At 40.4% G+C, this 18089-nt stretch overlaps 1 protein-coding gene across 2 annotated transcripts; it reads right to left on the reverse strand.

Moving 5' to 3' along the window:
• Positions 1 to 702: 702 nt before the first annotated feature.
• On the reverse strand, positions 703 to 17373 carry LOC116062071 (dystroglycan-like). 2 transcript variants are annotated; one of them, XM_031316568.2, is made up of 3 exons: positions 17104 to 17373; positions 6207 to 6773; positions 703 to 5087 (listed from the first exon to the last, which is right to left on the reverse strand). In XM_031316568.2, the coding sequence occupies exons 2-3, from the start codon at positions 6627 to 6629 to the stop codon at positions 2778 to 2780; spliced, it is 2733 nt and encodes a 910-aa protein (XP_031172428.1). In that variant the 5' UTR covers positions 6630 to 6773; positions 17104 to 17373; the 3' UTR covers positions 703 to 2777. The 2 variants fall into 2 exon arrangements, with proteins under 2 accessions (XP_031172428.1, XP_031172429.1); XM_031316569.2 differs by having other exon boundaries at positions 16973 to 17373.
• Positions 17374 to 18089: the final 716 nt, after the last annotated feature.

An 18089-nucleotide genomic window follows, 5' to 3' on the forward strand; every position in this document is an offset into this window, starting at 1 on the left:
CACCAATTACGTTTTACAATAATTGGTAAGACTGAGCAAATGAGAGCAGGGCAGATAACATAATTACAGCATTGACAATGAAGAAATTAAAAAAGTACAGTACACATTCTACATACAACTACAGCCACATCTGGCATGTATGAAGTTATGGGTATGTGTCAAGTGTTAAAAATAAGATTGTTCTCTCTTTGCAGTAAGTCACTGTCTAGAGAAGATGGGTCTGGAAATAATCAGTGATTCTGTATGAGCTTAAAAAGGTAAAATAGCATGCTTGTCTGTCAGTTTGAATGCTCTTTAAATATACAAAAGAAACAATATTTAATACCTTGATTAATTCCTAAACCAACTTTTCACATACACATTATTGCTAAGATTACATCCAGAAGCCTTCATAGCAGTTGAAGGATTTCTTTCTAGCACTACCCAAAAAATCAAATCAAAATATCTTGTATTGCAACTTGTACTGAAAATGTACATTTGTCACAGCAGCATGGGTCACCAACCAGTGAAACTGTTTCTGACCTCTCCCGAATAAGCCATCATTACACAAGCTCTATACTAAAAGAATTTGAGAGCAGATATTAGTCATTGATATTTCTCCAAGAGATGTAGGAGCACAGAGCCAAAAAAAGAAAAACTGCCCACCTAAATGCCACAGAAAGGGAGCACTTCTCTTAAAATATCGCACTCTCTCACAGGGGCTGCCTGCTGTGTATTTGGTTTATTACAACAAAGTGTACAGCTCATGTTATAGCCAAAACCAGCTAACCATTGGACCCTATCATAGCTTCTATAAACAAGAATGTGACAACATACTGTAAAGCAAGGCTACAAATGACAGGAATCATATTTGATGACAAAATAAATTTGGAAAGCCAAGTGCGGTGTATGTTATTTCAAACCTACTTATAACTTAAAAATGCTAACCCTAACATATCTCATAGTTTGCACTTAATACTCCCACTTGTAACCAAGCCCATTACTGCTTTTGACCATAAATACAGTATAACATGTATTGTATAAAGTAGTATTTGTATAGTACATTTTGAATTTAATGTATATTGCATTCTAATTTATCTTTGAATTGCGTCCGTCAGCCCTTTAATACACGTATGCACAGACATGTATACTGAAAACAATATTTAATCCAGTTCCATTTTCTCAAATAAAAAAGTGACTATACACCATCTTTGAGGCTTTACAAATAGTATTACATTTTATTAATATATTTTCATAAAACAAGTTTAAGACTGTATCAAAAACTCAGTAAAAACATTAGATTTTTAACCATTTTTTCTTATGGTGATATCAGATATGAAATGTACATAATTCACATATTGTTGTGGTTTCTTTGATCCCCATCATATTGATATAATGCATTATTTTTTGTGAAGGGCAGGTAAATGATTTTTTTGTACCCTTACAAACTATAAAGTCATTTTTTTTCCATGATTGTGATCATAAATCTAGACCTACAATTAAAAAATAAAATGATTTCCCACCCTGGCCCTCCCTTTCCCTACTAGGTTTACTGATAAAACACTAACATTATGGAGTTGTTTAATTTCACAGGCACACAATTATGTACATCCCCTTGTCCCCATGCCTCATCTGACCTGACAACAGGCAGTGCACTTAACATAACAGTGCAACACCTAGAGGCAGAGCAGTGATAATACAGTACTCTAAGCCCACACACCGCTCATACTAACAAAACTAACTGAAATAAGACAGTGGATCCAGCTCGATGTCACCATTCTCACCCCCGCTATGAACCACAGCATTCCATTGGCCCCTTCATTATTGTTGTAACAACCCCACATGGTTTGCTGTGTGACCACAGGCATCACCTTGGCAACAGCAAGACCAATCATCGCACAGGCAGGTTCAGTGGCACACACATTAACAAAAAGGAAAAAAAATAAGTAATTATTTGTTTTCTAAACTTAATTAGGCTACATCTACAACAGGCATGATCAGTGTGATGGCCTTTGTGATCAAGTACCAGAGAAATCTCAGTCATGTGGTAAGTTCAAGGATACAAAAAGAAAATATTTTTTCCTTATTGGACTACCACTTACCGCGTTCAATTATGCGCAAGACACATAGTGCAAGGTTTAACAAGAAGTTGCATAAGTGCAAGGTTTGCATGTTATTGTCAAGAGGGAGCAAAGCAGAGGAAAAAACAGGAATCAAAGTCTAGGAAACAAACAGATTTTTGTGTAAATAAAGTTTTTCATGCTTTCAGTTTGGCTTCTTGTATCTCATTCCCCTCTAGAAATAACAGGTGCAAAATCTTAGTAAACCTAGCCGAAGGACAGATAAGAGTGATATAGAACTCATAAAGATTAACATTGTGAGGGAGAGCCTCAAGTCAGTTGTCATGGTGACATCTGCTCAATGGCCCTGTGGGCTTCAGTCGGCTTCTTTATTATTTTCTATACAATAGAAATAGTACATCATTGAAGATAAAATTGACTCTTCTTGGCAAAAAAAACAGACGAAAAAGAATATGCAAGAAGTCAAAAGCAGATCTGAAGGACAACAAAAAAAAAAAAGTGCTGGAATTATAAACTGTTCCCCATCCATTTGCCCTGTGCCAGTATTAGAATTGTACGATACAGTGTCTTATCCATGATGGTCAATGTGGGTATGGTTGCCTGCTCCTCTACAAAGTCAAAGCCATTTCATCAAACACGTAAAATTACTCCTGTAGTAGTTTTCAACAAGCATCCCTACATTGCACCTGCTTTCCAAACTGAAAGCTCTAGCATGCGTTAGGGAGGCACATAGGGAGGTGGGGACCTGTATGAGGTCATGTTCTTGGGGCGAGAGCCTTTGCCCTCTATGGGGACAGTAAATGGTGGTGGGGGTTGGTAAGGAGGTGCATTAGGATCATCATCTTGATAGATGGAATACTCCTCCAGTAGATCCTGGTTAAGCAGGGTACTGTGGGGGCCAGCCATGTTAGGGTACTCTGGAGGGGGAAGTGGGGGCTTTTCCTCCTGAAGGATAAGAGGGATGCTGGAGGACGGTGGCGACTTGGAATCATCCAACTCATCTGCAAATATTATGGGAACACCTTTCTTGATGAAAGTGGCCTGCTCCTCTATGGTCATCTTCCCTCTGCGCTTCTTGCGGTAGCAGACCATGGCAATGATACCAGCTATGAGCAGCAGGGCAGCTACCACTACAGCGGGAATGACGGTGTGTAGGTAAACGTCGTCAGTGCTCCTACGACCTGTCCCAGGTGAAGGTGTAGCTGTAGGAAGAACAGGCATAGGCACCTCTCCTGGTGGGATGAATGTGTAGCTCTGACATTTATTGGTGCCTCGAATGGAGATGTTTATGGGTTTGAATTCAGGCTCCATGGCTTTGATGAAGGCCAGTTTAGGTGTCCCTTGGGGATCAGAGATCCTGTTGCTGAGAACTGTGATCTGGTCCTTTGGACAAGGACTCTGTTGCAGACTGTTGTTTGTCCATTCCACCACAATGGAGCCTCTAGTGATGCTTCCCAGGGTTACTGTGCTGCTGTTGCGATCACCAAGGGCATAAGCTAACTTTTTGGTCAAAAGAATCTTCTTATGGACATCATTGCTTAACATTTTGGGGTCACCATGGAAACGAGCAGCAAACACAACTGATGGTTTGTCATTAGTAGACCAACGGTTGACTTGAACCTCAAATGCATCCATGATGCTCTTCCCACCTTTGTCAGTGGCCAACATAAAGTACTCATGTTTCCCCTCATGCTGCTCCTCTGGGAGGCCGTACAAGAGCTGGATAGTGCTGTTGAATTGTATCCAGGATGTTTCACTCACTGCTTCTTTGGGGGTCCTTTTCAAAGTCAAACGCAGCTTATCAGTAGTACCATCCTCCCTGTCAAAGAATGTATCAGGAGGAATCTTAACCTCGAAGTATGTGCCAACCCAGGCATTCACCTGATCAATGGCGTTGCGAATCTCTGGGTTTTGATTTAAGTCTGGAGCCAAAGAGAGAGGAGTGGTGCGTTTGGGTGGTTTCGTAGTGGTGGACTTAGGTTCCCTGGGAGCTGGGGTGGAGGTTTTGGGTTTCTTGGGTTTCCTTGTGGTAGAGGGTTTGGGTCTTTTGGTGGTGCTTGGTGGCGTTGGCAGAGCAGTGGCCTCCACAAATGTAGGCCGGGTCATGGTAGGCTGAATAGGGATGGTGCTTGTAGTTGCTAGTACTCTTGTGGGTTGGGGAGGTCCAAAAACAGGTGTGTGGGCTATCTGATCTCTGACCTTCATAGTGGGCTTCACTGGAAGAGGCAAAGGGCCTCGGACAGGGGGAGCAGAGTTGTCTGTTGCTGGGGCAATAGAAGGCGAGGTTGGGGTGGGAACAACCCGTAGAGGGGGCTCTGGGTGAGTAGTCGGAGGAAGCAGGGATGGCACTGGAGTAGGAGTATTGTACAACTGCCGTCTGACCCGTTTCACTCCATGGGGCTTTTTGTTGACAATGTGCCAGCCAACCACTGGGTATCCCAGCCTGGCTGACATGGTCCCATCCTTTGCTGAGGAATGGACGCTGTTAATGTCAGGAATACTGCCCTGGTCAAGGGCACATCCAAGTTTCCATGACAGTAGGGCCCCATTCTCCACCACCTTCTTGGCATTCCCTGGTCCAGCCATGAAAGCAGACATGTCAAATAAGCGATTGTTGACAACAGGGACCACCCTCATGTGCTCCAGGGGCACATGAGAGAATTTTCTCATAATGCCCAGTAAGTTGACCCTCTGTTCAGCAACCATCTTTGTCAAGTCCGCATCCAAGATGACAGTGAGGACCGTTACGAGCTCCTCAGAGCCACAGGAGAAAGGCTGGATGCCACTGATATCAGACTGTAGAGTGAGTAGGGCTGGCTCAGTGTCTGCCCGTTCTTCTGGGTACACTTCAATGGAGAAGACCGTACTGGGGAACACTTGGCTGCCAGTCTTCTCAATTATCTCCTCTCCAGACACCAAGATATGATACACACCTTTATCCTTCTCCAGGGCCAAGCCTCTCAGAATGCAGCTTTCTTTGTCCCAATATAGCCAGGAGGGTAAAGTCTCCTTTCCCATCTCAGTGAGCTACAAGAGGAAAAAGAGAAACACTATTACTGTTTTGTACTGCAAAGATACTTCTGAGATGTAAGTTAAGTCAGAAAAGGAAAAAGTCATTACTTATTTCATTCAAGTGATAATTCACTTTGAAAATAATTATGAATGACCATTACAAGTTACCAGGACCCAAGTGATGTCCTAAAATTAGTTGGACTAGGATTTTTTTAATAAGATGAAACAGAGAAAAGCAAGTAAATATTGGCATTTGTGAAGTTGTAACTAGGAAATGTTTGGCAATTATTAAAATGGTGAATTACTGTAACATAAAAAATAACCCTGCATTTAATTATCTGTTTGGTATTGACCCTGATATGCTTTCACCATCTCCCCAACACCTCCATATGCCTTTCAGTGTATAAAATCTCACCATATGAACAGGAAGAAAGGTGAGCTTGTATTCATAATAACTATGTGAGTCATCACTCTACATGTTGAGTTATTAATGTATGACAGGATAGCATTCTGCATCAACACTTGGACTAATAATAATCTCATCATAAGTCAGACTGGAACAAATTGCATCAAAGTCAATCAGCAATCAGCTTCAATCTGCAGTGACACAGTGGTCAAAACTGAAGGGATAAATAATATATATTATGTATTTCTACAGGTAAGAAAAATACTGGTGTCCCCATATGGGACAGTAAAGAAGAATAAAAAGGTAGTTAATGTTTACACACATCCTCCGATACTCATTTTTCATTATACTATCACTTTCACAAATGATACTGGGGTTGGGTCTGTTTAAACTAATCAAAAAGGCACCTCCCAAATATAAAATGGGGGGAAAATAGACCTTCAGTCCATCAGTACAACAAAATACAATACACCAAAAAGTCCTCCCATACACCTCACTTTATTATTCTGAGTCTCTTTTTTCAACAAAAATGCTGTTCTCATTAACTGATTAATTCTGATCTCATTAAATTAATGTTGAAGAATTTAGATACATGTATTTGTTAATACTAACACATTAATATTACGTTATGAGGCATTCCATATTACATGCCTAATATTTCCAACATGAAATTAACAGATTTATCAGATTTAATTGTCCCTACTATGTCTAATATTTAAGTTACTTACATGGACATTACAGGTTGCATTGGAAGGTCCTGGGGGAACCTTCAACTGGAACACCTGGCCCACGATTGCCGAGGAGTCAGGGATGCCAGTGTGCACTCCCCCATTCTTTGCAGAGGAATCTGGGATAGCTGTAGGCGGCCCCTCACCAACTAAAGATGCTGCAGCTTGGAGCTCAGAGAGCACAGATGACTGCATAGAAGCCTCTAGTTCCACAGATATCATCTCCACCAGTGTCTCTTGCTGTTCTGGCACAGTGCCCTGGGCCATGGTCACCAGAAGCCCTATTACCAGAGGGATAGTTCTACAAGAAAGAAGCCTGCTTCTCCCAGCATTCCCACAGCTCATGTCTTTCCGTTTATAGTGCATAGCAATAGGCTGTAGGGCTGCCCAACAGATGTCTATAAACAACTTAAGAGGCCACATGCATGGACGTCAGTCTGATGATATGCTTGTGGGTCAGATTCCTTAGTTATTGGCTATGCTCACAGATGCAGTGGTTTCTCTTTGTTGTCCTCTTTGATCCATGAAGAGATCTTTGGCAGCCTGTTAGATAGCCATTTCAGCCAGCTACATGAGAGAAAAAAAAAAAAAAACGTGACAAAGTGACAAAAAAACAGTGCAAACATTCAAGTAGTTGTTTCTAGTAAGTTTCTGCTGATACCAATTAATGCTTAGTGACTTAAACTAGGGACGCACCGATTTATTATTTGAATAATAAACAACTCAGTAAATGTATTTATTTATTACATTTAGTTTTACAAAGTTAGGAAAGCAATGTTTAAGTCAAGTCAACATTAAAGAATGATCCCAGTCACTTCCACACAGTGAGGCAAGCAGCCTAATAATTATACACTTGTGTTGGATCAGTAATCAGTAGGGTTGGGTACCGTTCACTTTTTTTCCGCCCGATACCAGTACCTGGAATTTGGTTCCGGTACCCAACGGTACCTTTTTTCGGTACTTTCCCTCTGTAATAACAAAAAAATAAATTTCATTTTGGTTTTTATTTAGAACATTTTACACAAAATAAAACTTCCTCACTCGCTCTCCCCTCCCAAACCCGTCCCAAAAAACTATCAAATAATTATTCGTTTCTTACACTGCACTGTATCTTTTATCCTTGTATTTGTATCTTATTCTATTTTAGCCAGATTTTATTTTCTCTCTCTTTTTAAAACTACATGTTTTATGTAAAGCGTTTTGAATTGCCTTGTTGCTAAAATGTGCCTACAACCTCAGCCTGTCAGTCAGTCAACAGGGCATAGTGAACACAGTGGTGCCTGCCTGTCAGAGGAAGTCTAACGTTTACCATACAATATCGCTTGGCCATTATATACGCTGTCTGCGTGGAGTTTTGAAAAGTGTAACCACACTTGCAACCGCTTTACCGGCATTGCCGTGACTCACTGTGACTTTAACAAACTGCTGAGTCGATGTTGTTTCGCTCCCTCCGCACCATAGCCCTGCGTGTGTGTCAGAGCTCTGCTCTCTGTCAACATGCAGAGAGGACAGATATGCTCGCGCTTATGTGCTCTCAGGTACTGAAATTTGGTAATTTGATTTAACATGAATCAGTCCTCGGTAGTACCGACGTAATTCGGTCGGTACCGAGTTCAGTACACAACTCTAGTACTCTGTATCAGCCGATACCCAAAGCCCAGGTATCTGTATCAGGACTGAAAAGGTTGAATCGATGCTTCCCTAAGCAGGCATCAGCTTTTGGTTGCCCAAATTTACAATACGGTTGCCATGTTTTAAACTGCCTATATTTGGAGCAATTCATTTCTTATGTAACTATACCACACATTTTAATAATGAAACAATGCGATAATGGCTTGCAATATAATTTCCCATCCCTCTCAAATAGGGATGCAACGGATCACAAAACTCATGGTTCGGATCACGGGTTTGAGTCACGGATCGGATCCATTTTCCGATCAGCACAAAAAAAAAAAAGGGAGAAATTTAAAATTAAAAATGTAATAACTTTTAAACAATAATTACTTCTTTCACCAGTAAATTGCTGTTAAAAGACAAGAACAGATGAGAAAAGGGTATTTTTATTTTTTTTTTTTTTTTAAAGATTATTTCCCTCTGTGACAGTGGATAGACACAAAAGGGGGAGAGAGATGGGGATGACACACAGCAAAGGGCCGCAGGTCAGATTCAAACCCACGCCGCTGCAGGACTCAGCCAACGTGGGGCGAACGCTCTTACTGGGTGAGCTAGAGGCTGTCCCGAGAAAAGGGTATTTTACAATAACTTTAAATGCACCACAAGGTTTACCAGTTTTAAGTAAGCGCAACATTTTGTCCCGTCAGTGTTGTTTTTCCGACAACAGCAGTGACCATAGCGCTAGTTTGAGTCTTTTAGCTCATAGCTTCAGAAAATTGCGTTGCCTGTATGTTTTCACGGCAAACACATGTGTGTGGAAAGTGGTCGCACAACAGCTGAAATGTTGTGTTACGCACAAATGTAGTGTTTAAACTTTACGGAGACAACCAAATAAAATATTGACTTCTTTTGAAATAAGAATAAATAAAAAATAATTTTCCAGTGTTGATTTGTTTTTATATTTAAAAAAAACAAACAAATACTGAACAAGTGGTTGGCAACCAGAGACCACGAAAAGGTTGCCAATTGACTCAATCTGGTTGCCAAGGGCAACCGTTACTGTCGAGCCCTGTAGAGTATGGTGGTGCAGTTCCATTGTTCTATTACTGTAAAAGAACTAATAGGGCAACATACTTTGCTGAGTCCTAAATCACTTTTATATTTCTATCACGTTTACCATCTAGTGCAATATATTTACTAGGCTTGTGCCGATTGGGAATTATCTCAAGTATCGAAGAGACGATTACCAATTGTTTTTTCCCTTGCCAATAGTAACTAACTAAATTGTCTCTGAACCGTGAAATTCACGTATGAAGTCTATAAATGCCTGTAAGTCTGACTTTAAGCCATTTTTTTATTATGCATTTCATGTGTTAACTTTGTCTTAACACAGAGCAAAACTAGTTTTTCATTAGATAGAAAACAAGATAAGAAGGGAGGGAGATGGCCTTGTATGAACCTCCATGTCTAGTCCATTATATAAGGACTAGTGATAAGTGAATGAAGGAGCAATTTTGAATAGAGCACACAAAAACTGGCTGAAAACACTGATCCAAAAATGCATGCAATTAGTTATTTGTGCCAACAGCATAGATATATATTTCCACTTTCAATTTAGATTCTACACATGTAGTTTCAAAGTAATAAACATTATTAGAAAAAGGACACATTGATCTCCTTCTGATCTTCACTTCTATTTCATGGCATTTTCAGTAATAGTGATTCTCACGAGATGCATGTGCAAGTGTCAAAGGTTGTTTGTCTTGGTTGTAAGTTTTAATTAGATGCCCTGGGGGTTGGAATTAGAGTCTCTATTGTGCTGACCCAGCTAACCTCAATCCTGTAGCACTCACAAATGGGCAGAGTCATCCAATTGCCTGGAATCCTAATGCCTGACTAGCACAAGGCTGTGACGTCAACTTAAACAAAATATTGCCTGATCTAAACGGCTCCAAATCCAAAAGACTTCTTATAGAGGGTCTTAGTAAAATACATGTCCTTCACTGGCCAACATTTTGATCAACATGCGTCATGAAATCAGTCAATTTATACAAAACGCATCTTTCTAAGAATGTTTTATGCTGTTTGAACTCACCCCCACAATATTTGGATGATTCATACAATAAACAGCCAGTAAAGAGGGCTGCACTGCAATGAGATAGGGACCTCGTGGGAACCAATACCAATGTTTCAATCACCAAATGTACATGTATTCATTTACCTTAATACAGGCATGAACAGACGCTTAAACTCATTGGTTTGGGATAAGCTATAAAATGTAATGAACTTAATGAGAGGGAGTCATTAAAATCAACCATGCATCTTCCAGTAAACTGTATACCACCAAATGCTGTAGCAAATAAAGTTTAGCTTCAGAAGATTAGTTTGCTTCTCTCACTCATCCACAAGCTTTCCCTCTACTACTCTCTATTCCACTACTGTGATGTCTAACATTCAAACATCTGGTGTCTATTTGTTCCTTCAAAACCCATTTAACAAGCTCGTTTGCAATTTGTGTATTCTAAAAGGCTACTTATGAAACAGTCGAGCGGCTGTATTTGCCCTGCTGAATGGAGCAGAAAGATTTTCAATAGAAAACATTGCAGCAGGGAGTGATCAGAATACATGTGGGACTTGGGGGTAGTGGTCAGAAACCCTGCAAATTCTAAACAGACCTAATTTTTTTTATATCAAATGTAGAAAAGGACAAAAATGGAGGGAACAAAGTTTTTATTTATTTATTTTTAATTTTTTTTAAAAAGGCATTGGCCTCAGACCTCATGATTGACAATTTTGTCTGATAAGGCATAAATCGTATGGGACTGACACAAACAGTTCTTAACAACATAGCCTTCTGTAATTGTGTTACTGCGTACTTTAAAATGTATATGATGCAAAGACATTAAATGTTCGGTCACTTTATTCTTACTTTACCAAAGATAACTCAGCCTTTGAAAGAGCCAATAATTTTTTTTTTACTAAGTTATTAATTATGTAGTTGAAATTATCTCTTGACAAATCAATATTAAGCCTTCTGTTAACCTGCCAAATACATACTACCAACAGCTCCTTTTGCAACTTTGGTTCCTGTGTATTCAAGTACAGTCGCTCTCCTTCACTCTCTTTTACAATAACTGCCCACCTTATTCTGATCTAATCATACAATTGAAAGAAGCTAGTATCAATAGTGGCGTACAGCTCAGCCAGTGCTATTGAGACAGGCCAACCCACTGCTTTTGCATTAGAAAATGTATGATTCATCATTGGACAAAAACCTACATACTAAGGCAGCTACAGTCAGTTATTTGGTTGCTGGGAAAATCAATTTTGGCAGTAGAGCATCTACTGTCAGGGACTAATAAAAACACGTAGGCTACTGTATGCAAGACAAAACAACTCAGAGCACATTGTGACAGGGCTCCCTCCACCATGCTGCATGTGGTCTGAAATGCTGGATGGACTTATCAAAGACATTACATACAAATACAAAACATAAGATGTATCAACAAGAAAAGTCAGTTTGAAATATGAAAAAGTAGTGACACACACATGTTGCTAATGTGACATTTTGCCACCTAACTCACAAATAGGCAGAGTACCGAGTCATGTCTCACCTAACCCATTAACCAGGTTGAGACATGCACCTTATCTGGCATCTTTATCTATTGAGTCAGTTTAGTGGGGTATTTACCCCCACTTCACCAACACTCTGACTCCAGGCTCAGACTTCAGAGGCCTGTACTACGAAGCAAGATTTGGCGTTAACGAGGTAACTTCGGGTTCAACCCAGGGTTTTGTGTATCCCGATGGTGGATCACTTGTTACCGGGTTAAATCGCTTGGTAACTTTAACTTATGCTGAACACCTAACCTGCTTGGCAGCAGGTTATGTTGGAGATTAGAGATCAACCGGTGTAAAAGCACCGCAGGCTGACCAATCAATACTATATTGATAACGGCGTCACCGTTCTTAGAAGATCCAGTGAAGTTCAGTGCACGGGGAGAGAGAGGTACGCTCAGAAAAGTTAACATTTAGAGATCGACAACTCTGTTAACATTCCCCGATGGGTATTTTTATGAAAGATATATAGATTTTCAGCGGAGGTAATTACATATAGTCTATTTGTCGGCTTCTTGAGCCGTGCGTTGCCAATGCCACATCGGTTTGAATTATATTTTTATATATTTTATTTGCTCTCACGATCGCTTCCCACTGCCAGGGTTGCAACTGAAATAATAGGCTAAAGCAACGGCAGTTTATGGAAAGGACAAGTGTAATTATGGTCAGATCTTGTGCCTGACTGATGGGGAAGTGAAATTGAGGAGCGTTGTGATTTACACATAACAGCGTCGGCTATTTTTTTTGCCAGCTTTCCTTCATGTTTTCTTCCATGTTTTAGGAAGCTGCGACTGTATTGCTTTCTGCCTGTAAAACCACGTCTGTGTTCTTCATATTTATGTAGAATTATAGTTTGCTCTTCTTATTTAAAATATGCGGCTCTGGTAGATGTTTGCGATTGGTCATGCTGTGCAAACACTGCCTCTTATGTGAACACGCGCGTTGCTGGATTGGGAAACCCTGGGTTGATTGAACTAGTTGTTAACCACCGTCGTGACACAGTTTATGCAGGACCGCGGCTGTTAGCTTAGGTGAAGCCGGGTAACTGAAATCAATCCAGGGCATGTTGATCTTGATTCGTAGTACAGGCCTTAGGAGTTTTGGGCCATTTTATCCCCAATTCACCAGTCCCGATAATCTGCGGAGAAATCTGGTACAGGACCTGGGTCAGTACCGATGTTTGGCCCAGATTATCTGGTAATGTGAGCGGTTTACAGAACCAATCTTAAACCTCACGAACAATTTGCAGCCCTAACGGGGGCGCCCCAATAATTTCAAGTGTTTGATATTTAGGAGTTAGAATCTGTATGATTAAGTCAGTACTTTCACTATAGCCAATGAGTCCTGCGGCAAATGACAGTGTTGCCAAGCAACGGTAAACAGGAGACGGAAATGGTTAAATTCATCTCCAGTTCTTGCTGAAGAACCAAGGACAACCCATGTTGACCATGTCTCCCCAACGACTTTTCAATCCACATTTGACTTGCCTCTGCGTTTCTTTTTTATCACTGCAAAGTATTATTAACGCTACAGCAAGTTGTAGCCCTACTTCAGACTTCATTTTGTCTACATCTGTTTCCCCATGAGATAACTTGAGAGAAATAAGGGGCTGGTGCATTGCTCCCTCCGGCACGATAATCTTAATATTTATCTTAAAATTCTGTAGTGTGCAATGTGCCATTATTTTCAAATCTTGTGTGTGAATGTTTGACATAAGAGAAAAGATCTAATCTGTGAAGACTGTCTTTAGGGACTGTTCGTTATTTAATTAAGGGGCCACCAGAGGAGTGAAGTTGCGTGCTGCCGTGTGCACTTGTTCAGAGAGGCTATCGTTGCGTTAGCTAGTTGCTGGTGTTCTTGCCATGGGATTAACTGTACTAATAAAACTGTTGAAACACCGCGGCCACGCTGCTGTGAAAGCTCCCCGAACGTCATTTATCAGTCTGATTGTTACCCCTCTCAGTGGCAGCTCCTCCACTCCATATATTTATAACGGAGCTAACCGCTAACCGGAGCTAACCGCTAATCAGAGCTAACTGTTGCCAACCGAGCCTTGAGTTCTGTGTGCCTGTATCCATTAACTGCATGTATAGACTCAAGCTCGAATAAAACCCTTCATTTTATTAAAATGGCTGTAAAAGTTTTAAACTACAACTCAAGAGTTGTTTGAATGACAGAAATCAGCTCAAGGTATGGCGTAACGTTAGCGTGCTAGTTGATGCTTTCTCTGCGGAGTACAGACTGATTTGCTCTCGCGAGTCATGTGACCAAATCGCAGCCTTTGCGATTAGGAAATCGTGTTTTAACATTTCGCGATATTATCGCAAATGCAATTAATCGTTCAGCCCTAGCTGAGACAGAGAGCTACATGGATAGATATGCACCAAACAAGCCACTTTGAAATTTTGCTCTACTCATGAATACAAAAGTTGGGTGACCCTTCCCCGTAGACTAAAAAAAAAAAATTGGATGACCCTCCCCTCAACAAAGAATAAAAAGACATGACCCTCCCCTATTTTTCTACGGTGGTCCATTCCATAAATACCGAACGGTCCTTTAGGTGGGAGGTGCAAACTGATTTTAAAACCAGTTAGTATTTTAAAACTCCTGTAGTCCCTTATCAGCAAGAGGCTGAATCTTCAATGGACTACAACATGCAAACTGTAAAGGCAAACGTATTGCATGATTCATCTATCAATTTGTGTTTGTATGTAAAACACAAATATTAACATGAAAATAGGGTTTATACATAAACTTAATTCAGAATGAGCACACCTCAGGCCACACACACACACACACACAAAAGTAAGCTCTCCACAATGTGGCCTAGATTCTATAACGTTCTAATTTCAGTGTGCAAGTAAATCAGAATCCAATTCAAACAACATCTCATTAAGAAAAATATGAAACGTTTTAATATGTCGATTTAGAGGGTTCTAACACACCGTTCAAATGAACAACAAAACAATATTAAAATGAAATGTGCATAACATAACATGTAATGAGTATTTGTCATTTGAGAAAAAAGCCAACCTGAGGCTTGTACTACGAATCAAGATCAACATGCCCTGGATTGATTTCAGTTACCCGGCTTCACCTAAGCTAACAACCGCGGTCCTGCATGAGGTGTGTCACGATGGTGGTTAACAACTAGTTCAATCAACCCAGGGTTTCCCAATCCAGCAACGCGTGTGTTCACATAAGAGGCGGTGTTTGCACAGCATGACCAATCGCAAACATCTACCAGAGCAGCATATTTTACATAAGAAGAGCAAACTATAATTCTACATAAATATGAAGAACACAGACATGGTTTTACAGGCAGAAAGCAATACAGTCGCTGCTTCCTAAAACATGAAAGAAAGCTGGCAAAAAAATAGCCGACGCTGTTATGTGTAAATCACAACGCTCCTCAATTTCACTTCCCATCAGTCAGGCACAAGATCTGACCATAATTACACTTGTGCTTTCCATAAACTGTTGTTGCTTTAGCCTATTATTTCAGTTGCAACTCTGGCAGTGGGAAGCGATCATGGGAGCAAATAAAAAATATAAAAATATAATTCAAACCGATGTGGCATTGGCAACACACGGCTCATGTCTGTTGTTAAGAGGATTGATCTTAAAAGCATTAAGTATAACTTAAAAATAAAACTGTACTTCCATCACCATCACGCTAAGAAGAGAGCACAAACAAAGCCTAGGCCTATTTGTTGAAAAACACAACCTGTCTTAATTACATTTCACATGCTAATAGAGGGGTTAACTGTGCCACATTGTTATCATCATGACAATTTCCAACAGCATTTGGGCTTAGCTATATAGCGCACTTGTTAAAATATTTAAGACATGTAGTTTCAAAAGCCCAAGTGCTAATACAAAAGGTTCTATAAAAGAAGTGGTATACAATATTTATTTGGTAGTTGATACAACTTAATTTACCACTGAACAACTATTAAAACCAAACCGTTTCTATGACAAGCCCTTTTTTATGTATGGTAAACAGTGCAATGAGCCAGGCTTGAGTGTAGGTGACTTCTTCCCATTTCACAATGACGCCTTCACTACCAAGGGGGACGAAACCGTTTACAACACGGTATCCATGCTTTCTGCAGTTCAACAGTAGTTAAAACTTGAAAACCATCAAAAATAATTAGGGCTCCGATGCACAGTGGCACTCAGGGCCAATTGAATTGACGTACCACATCCAGCAGGCTCTAGATAGTGCATGAGCTGAATAACAAACATATATCCACAATTCAAGCTTGCTTTTCAATTGGATGTTTCCCTTGTGTTGCCCTCTACACTGTTCAACCAAGTAATGAAATATGTGGTGAGAAAACAAACTCGGCCTTGGCTGAGTGAAAGTCTAACCTGGCATGATGACCTGACAGCAACTCGTTTAACGCTACAGAAAAACTACTGTATGCTGTCAAAACCCAGTGTTGGAAGTCAACACATTTCTTTTGTGTATTTCTATCAATTCAGAGGTATCTGAAGCATGAAGCAACAGTAAAGTTTCAAGTGAGAAACAATGGCAACGCTTAATCTCTGCTCTGTAAAGCTTCCCAACAAGTGACACTTGTATCTGAAAATTAGACGATAAGATGTATCGGTTGATTTTCATAATTCCTGTTTAAACGATTAACGTTTCGAATTGCTAATGACTGTGACATCACTATCTAACACGTTCTAACTCGTAAAATGACAGCATAAGGTTAAAGCAAATCTCCTGGAATTAACGATAACGTCAAAGTCGTTGGGAATTTCACGCTAGCGTTAACTAGTAACGTTAAGTTAGGCTAAACCAGCCCTTACCAATTTAACACCAGCAACGATAGAAACCTGTGGTTGATGACAGCAAATGATGATTTGTATCCTGTGATTAAACAAAATCACCGAAATTGCCATCATAATCAAATGTTTCAGGATAGACATTTGTGTCCCAGTGGCCAACGGTACTGTCTTACAGCTAACATAGGCTAAAACGTTAGCTACCGGGGCCCGTCTCAGTTGCCCCCATTTCTATTGGAGTATGTAGACGAGGCCTTTGTTAATGATAACGCCACCTACGGCATTCAACCTTTACAAATCATTTAACAGCCTACACTAAGTAAACTCCGCCTTAATGGGAATATGAATCCATAAAAGCTGCAAATCCAATAACCAGCCAGCTAGCTGTGTTAAGTGCTATCCTGCATCTGTACATCGCTAGCGCATAGCTAGCTAGCTAGATGCACCTGTTTTATTCTAGGCGGAAACAAGCGAGCTGCTGCTCTGCATCCACCAGCTCTCTCAAAATAATGCAGCTAACGTTAGCTCAATTAGGCTGCACTGTTGAAGCTCTGTTACTAACAAAGCTTGCTTCTTGGCAACAACCTCCATAAGGCAGTGTTAACATGAGCCAGCTCCATCACTTTCAAAGTCGAATAAGAGCGAATGGACTGAGCAATGATAGCCACCGAGTAAAGCTAACTAACAAGGAAACGTCAAGAGAGTAACGTTATTTGCCGATGACAAAAATAGCTGGTTACCTGTCCTGTCAGCGGACGGGAGTCCATGCTAATTCTGTAGCTATATGAGTCGACTTAGCAAAGATGACGAGGGTGGCATTTTTAACGATGCTACTACTATAACACCGACTGAACCCAAAATTCAAACTGACCTTGTTAGCGAGCTAACGTTAGCTAACTCGCGCCGTAATGTCTCCTCTTCTACCCGGAGAGCGCCGCGGAGACTTCCAAAATGCCATTAAACATGCACTTTCACTCAACGCCACAAACACATATCTAGCATTTAGAAACTAGACTGGGCACAGTCAAGGGAACAGATAAATCACTGGTTTTCATCTACAGATAGTTCACTGCTCTGTAGCAACCCCTCCCCTGCTGCCTCTGTCCTCTTCCCAGACAGGTCTACAGGTTGAGGCCAATCGTGTGTACCAGCGTGACTCCGCCTCCCTTTTATCTGGAGACATGCAGGTGAAAAGATAAACTGTTGAGGACACTTAAATTGAGAGTTTAGATGCACAGTGCCTGTACACAATTTAATACTCCAACTTTGAGTAAGGCAATACTTTTGAACTGTCATGACATGAAGGCAGGTATACTAGTGAGATGAAAGGTGACGACTGGACCAAGCTACTCACTGGTAAACAGAGAAAACCTTTTGTCTCGTTTTTTTTTGGTGGAAAAAAACTAGTTTTTTTTACTAGGTAGCATTACGCACTTTGACAGCTTCATCATATTTCTGAGAACATTCAACACAATTTAGTAATGGCATGCTTATACTTTTGGGACCTTGACATATGACATCCATTAGCAATCTATTCATTTTCAGGTTGTAAAAATGTAATATAAAACTAGTGTTTCTGTTAACATTTTGACTGTGAGAAAGTCACCATCTTATCAATAAAACAAATAGACAATGGAATAGTTTCATACCCTTTCTTCCTTCTCCTGTGACTTTGCATAGCAACTATCAGCCAACAAACATGCCAAGACCTTCATGGCTTTATTTCCTGCCATCCACACAGATTTCTTATATTTGTATTTTCACAATGAAGCATTACAAGCATTACACTTGTAGCATGTAGTACAACAGTTTTGCCAACATAATCATCTCTTATCACATTTGACAATGTAAAGCTGG

The sequence above is a fragment of the Sander lucioperca genome, chromosome 12 (genome assembly GCF_008315115.2).
Source record: "Sander lucioperca isolate FBNREF2018 chromosome 12, SLUC_FBN_1.2, whole genome shotgun sequence".
NCBI lineage: Eukaryota > Metazoa > Chordata > Actinopteri > Perciformes > Percidae > Sander > Sander lucioperca.

Bases quoted from the DNA above. Each gene is read 5' to 3' on its own strand.
- LOC116062071 (XM_031316568.2), bottom strand. From the start codon at position 6,629: ATGTGGCCTCTTAAGTTGTTTATAGACATCTGTTGGGCAGCCCTACAG. The intron at 5,088-6,206 runs GTAAGTAACTTA...TTCCTCTTGTAG, and splicing joins ATGCAACCTGTAATGTCCAT to CTCACTGAGATGGGAAAGGA.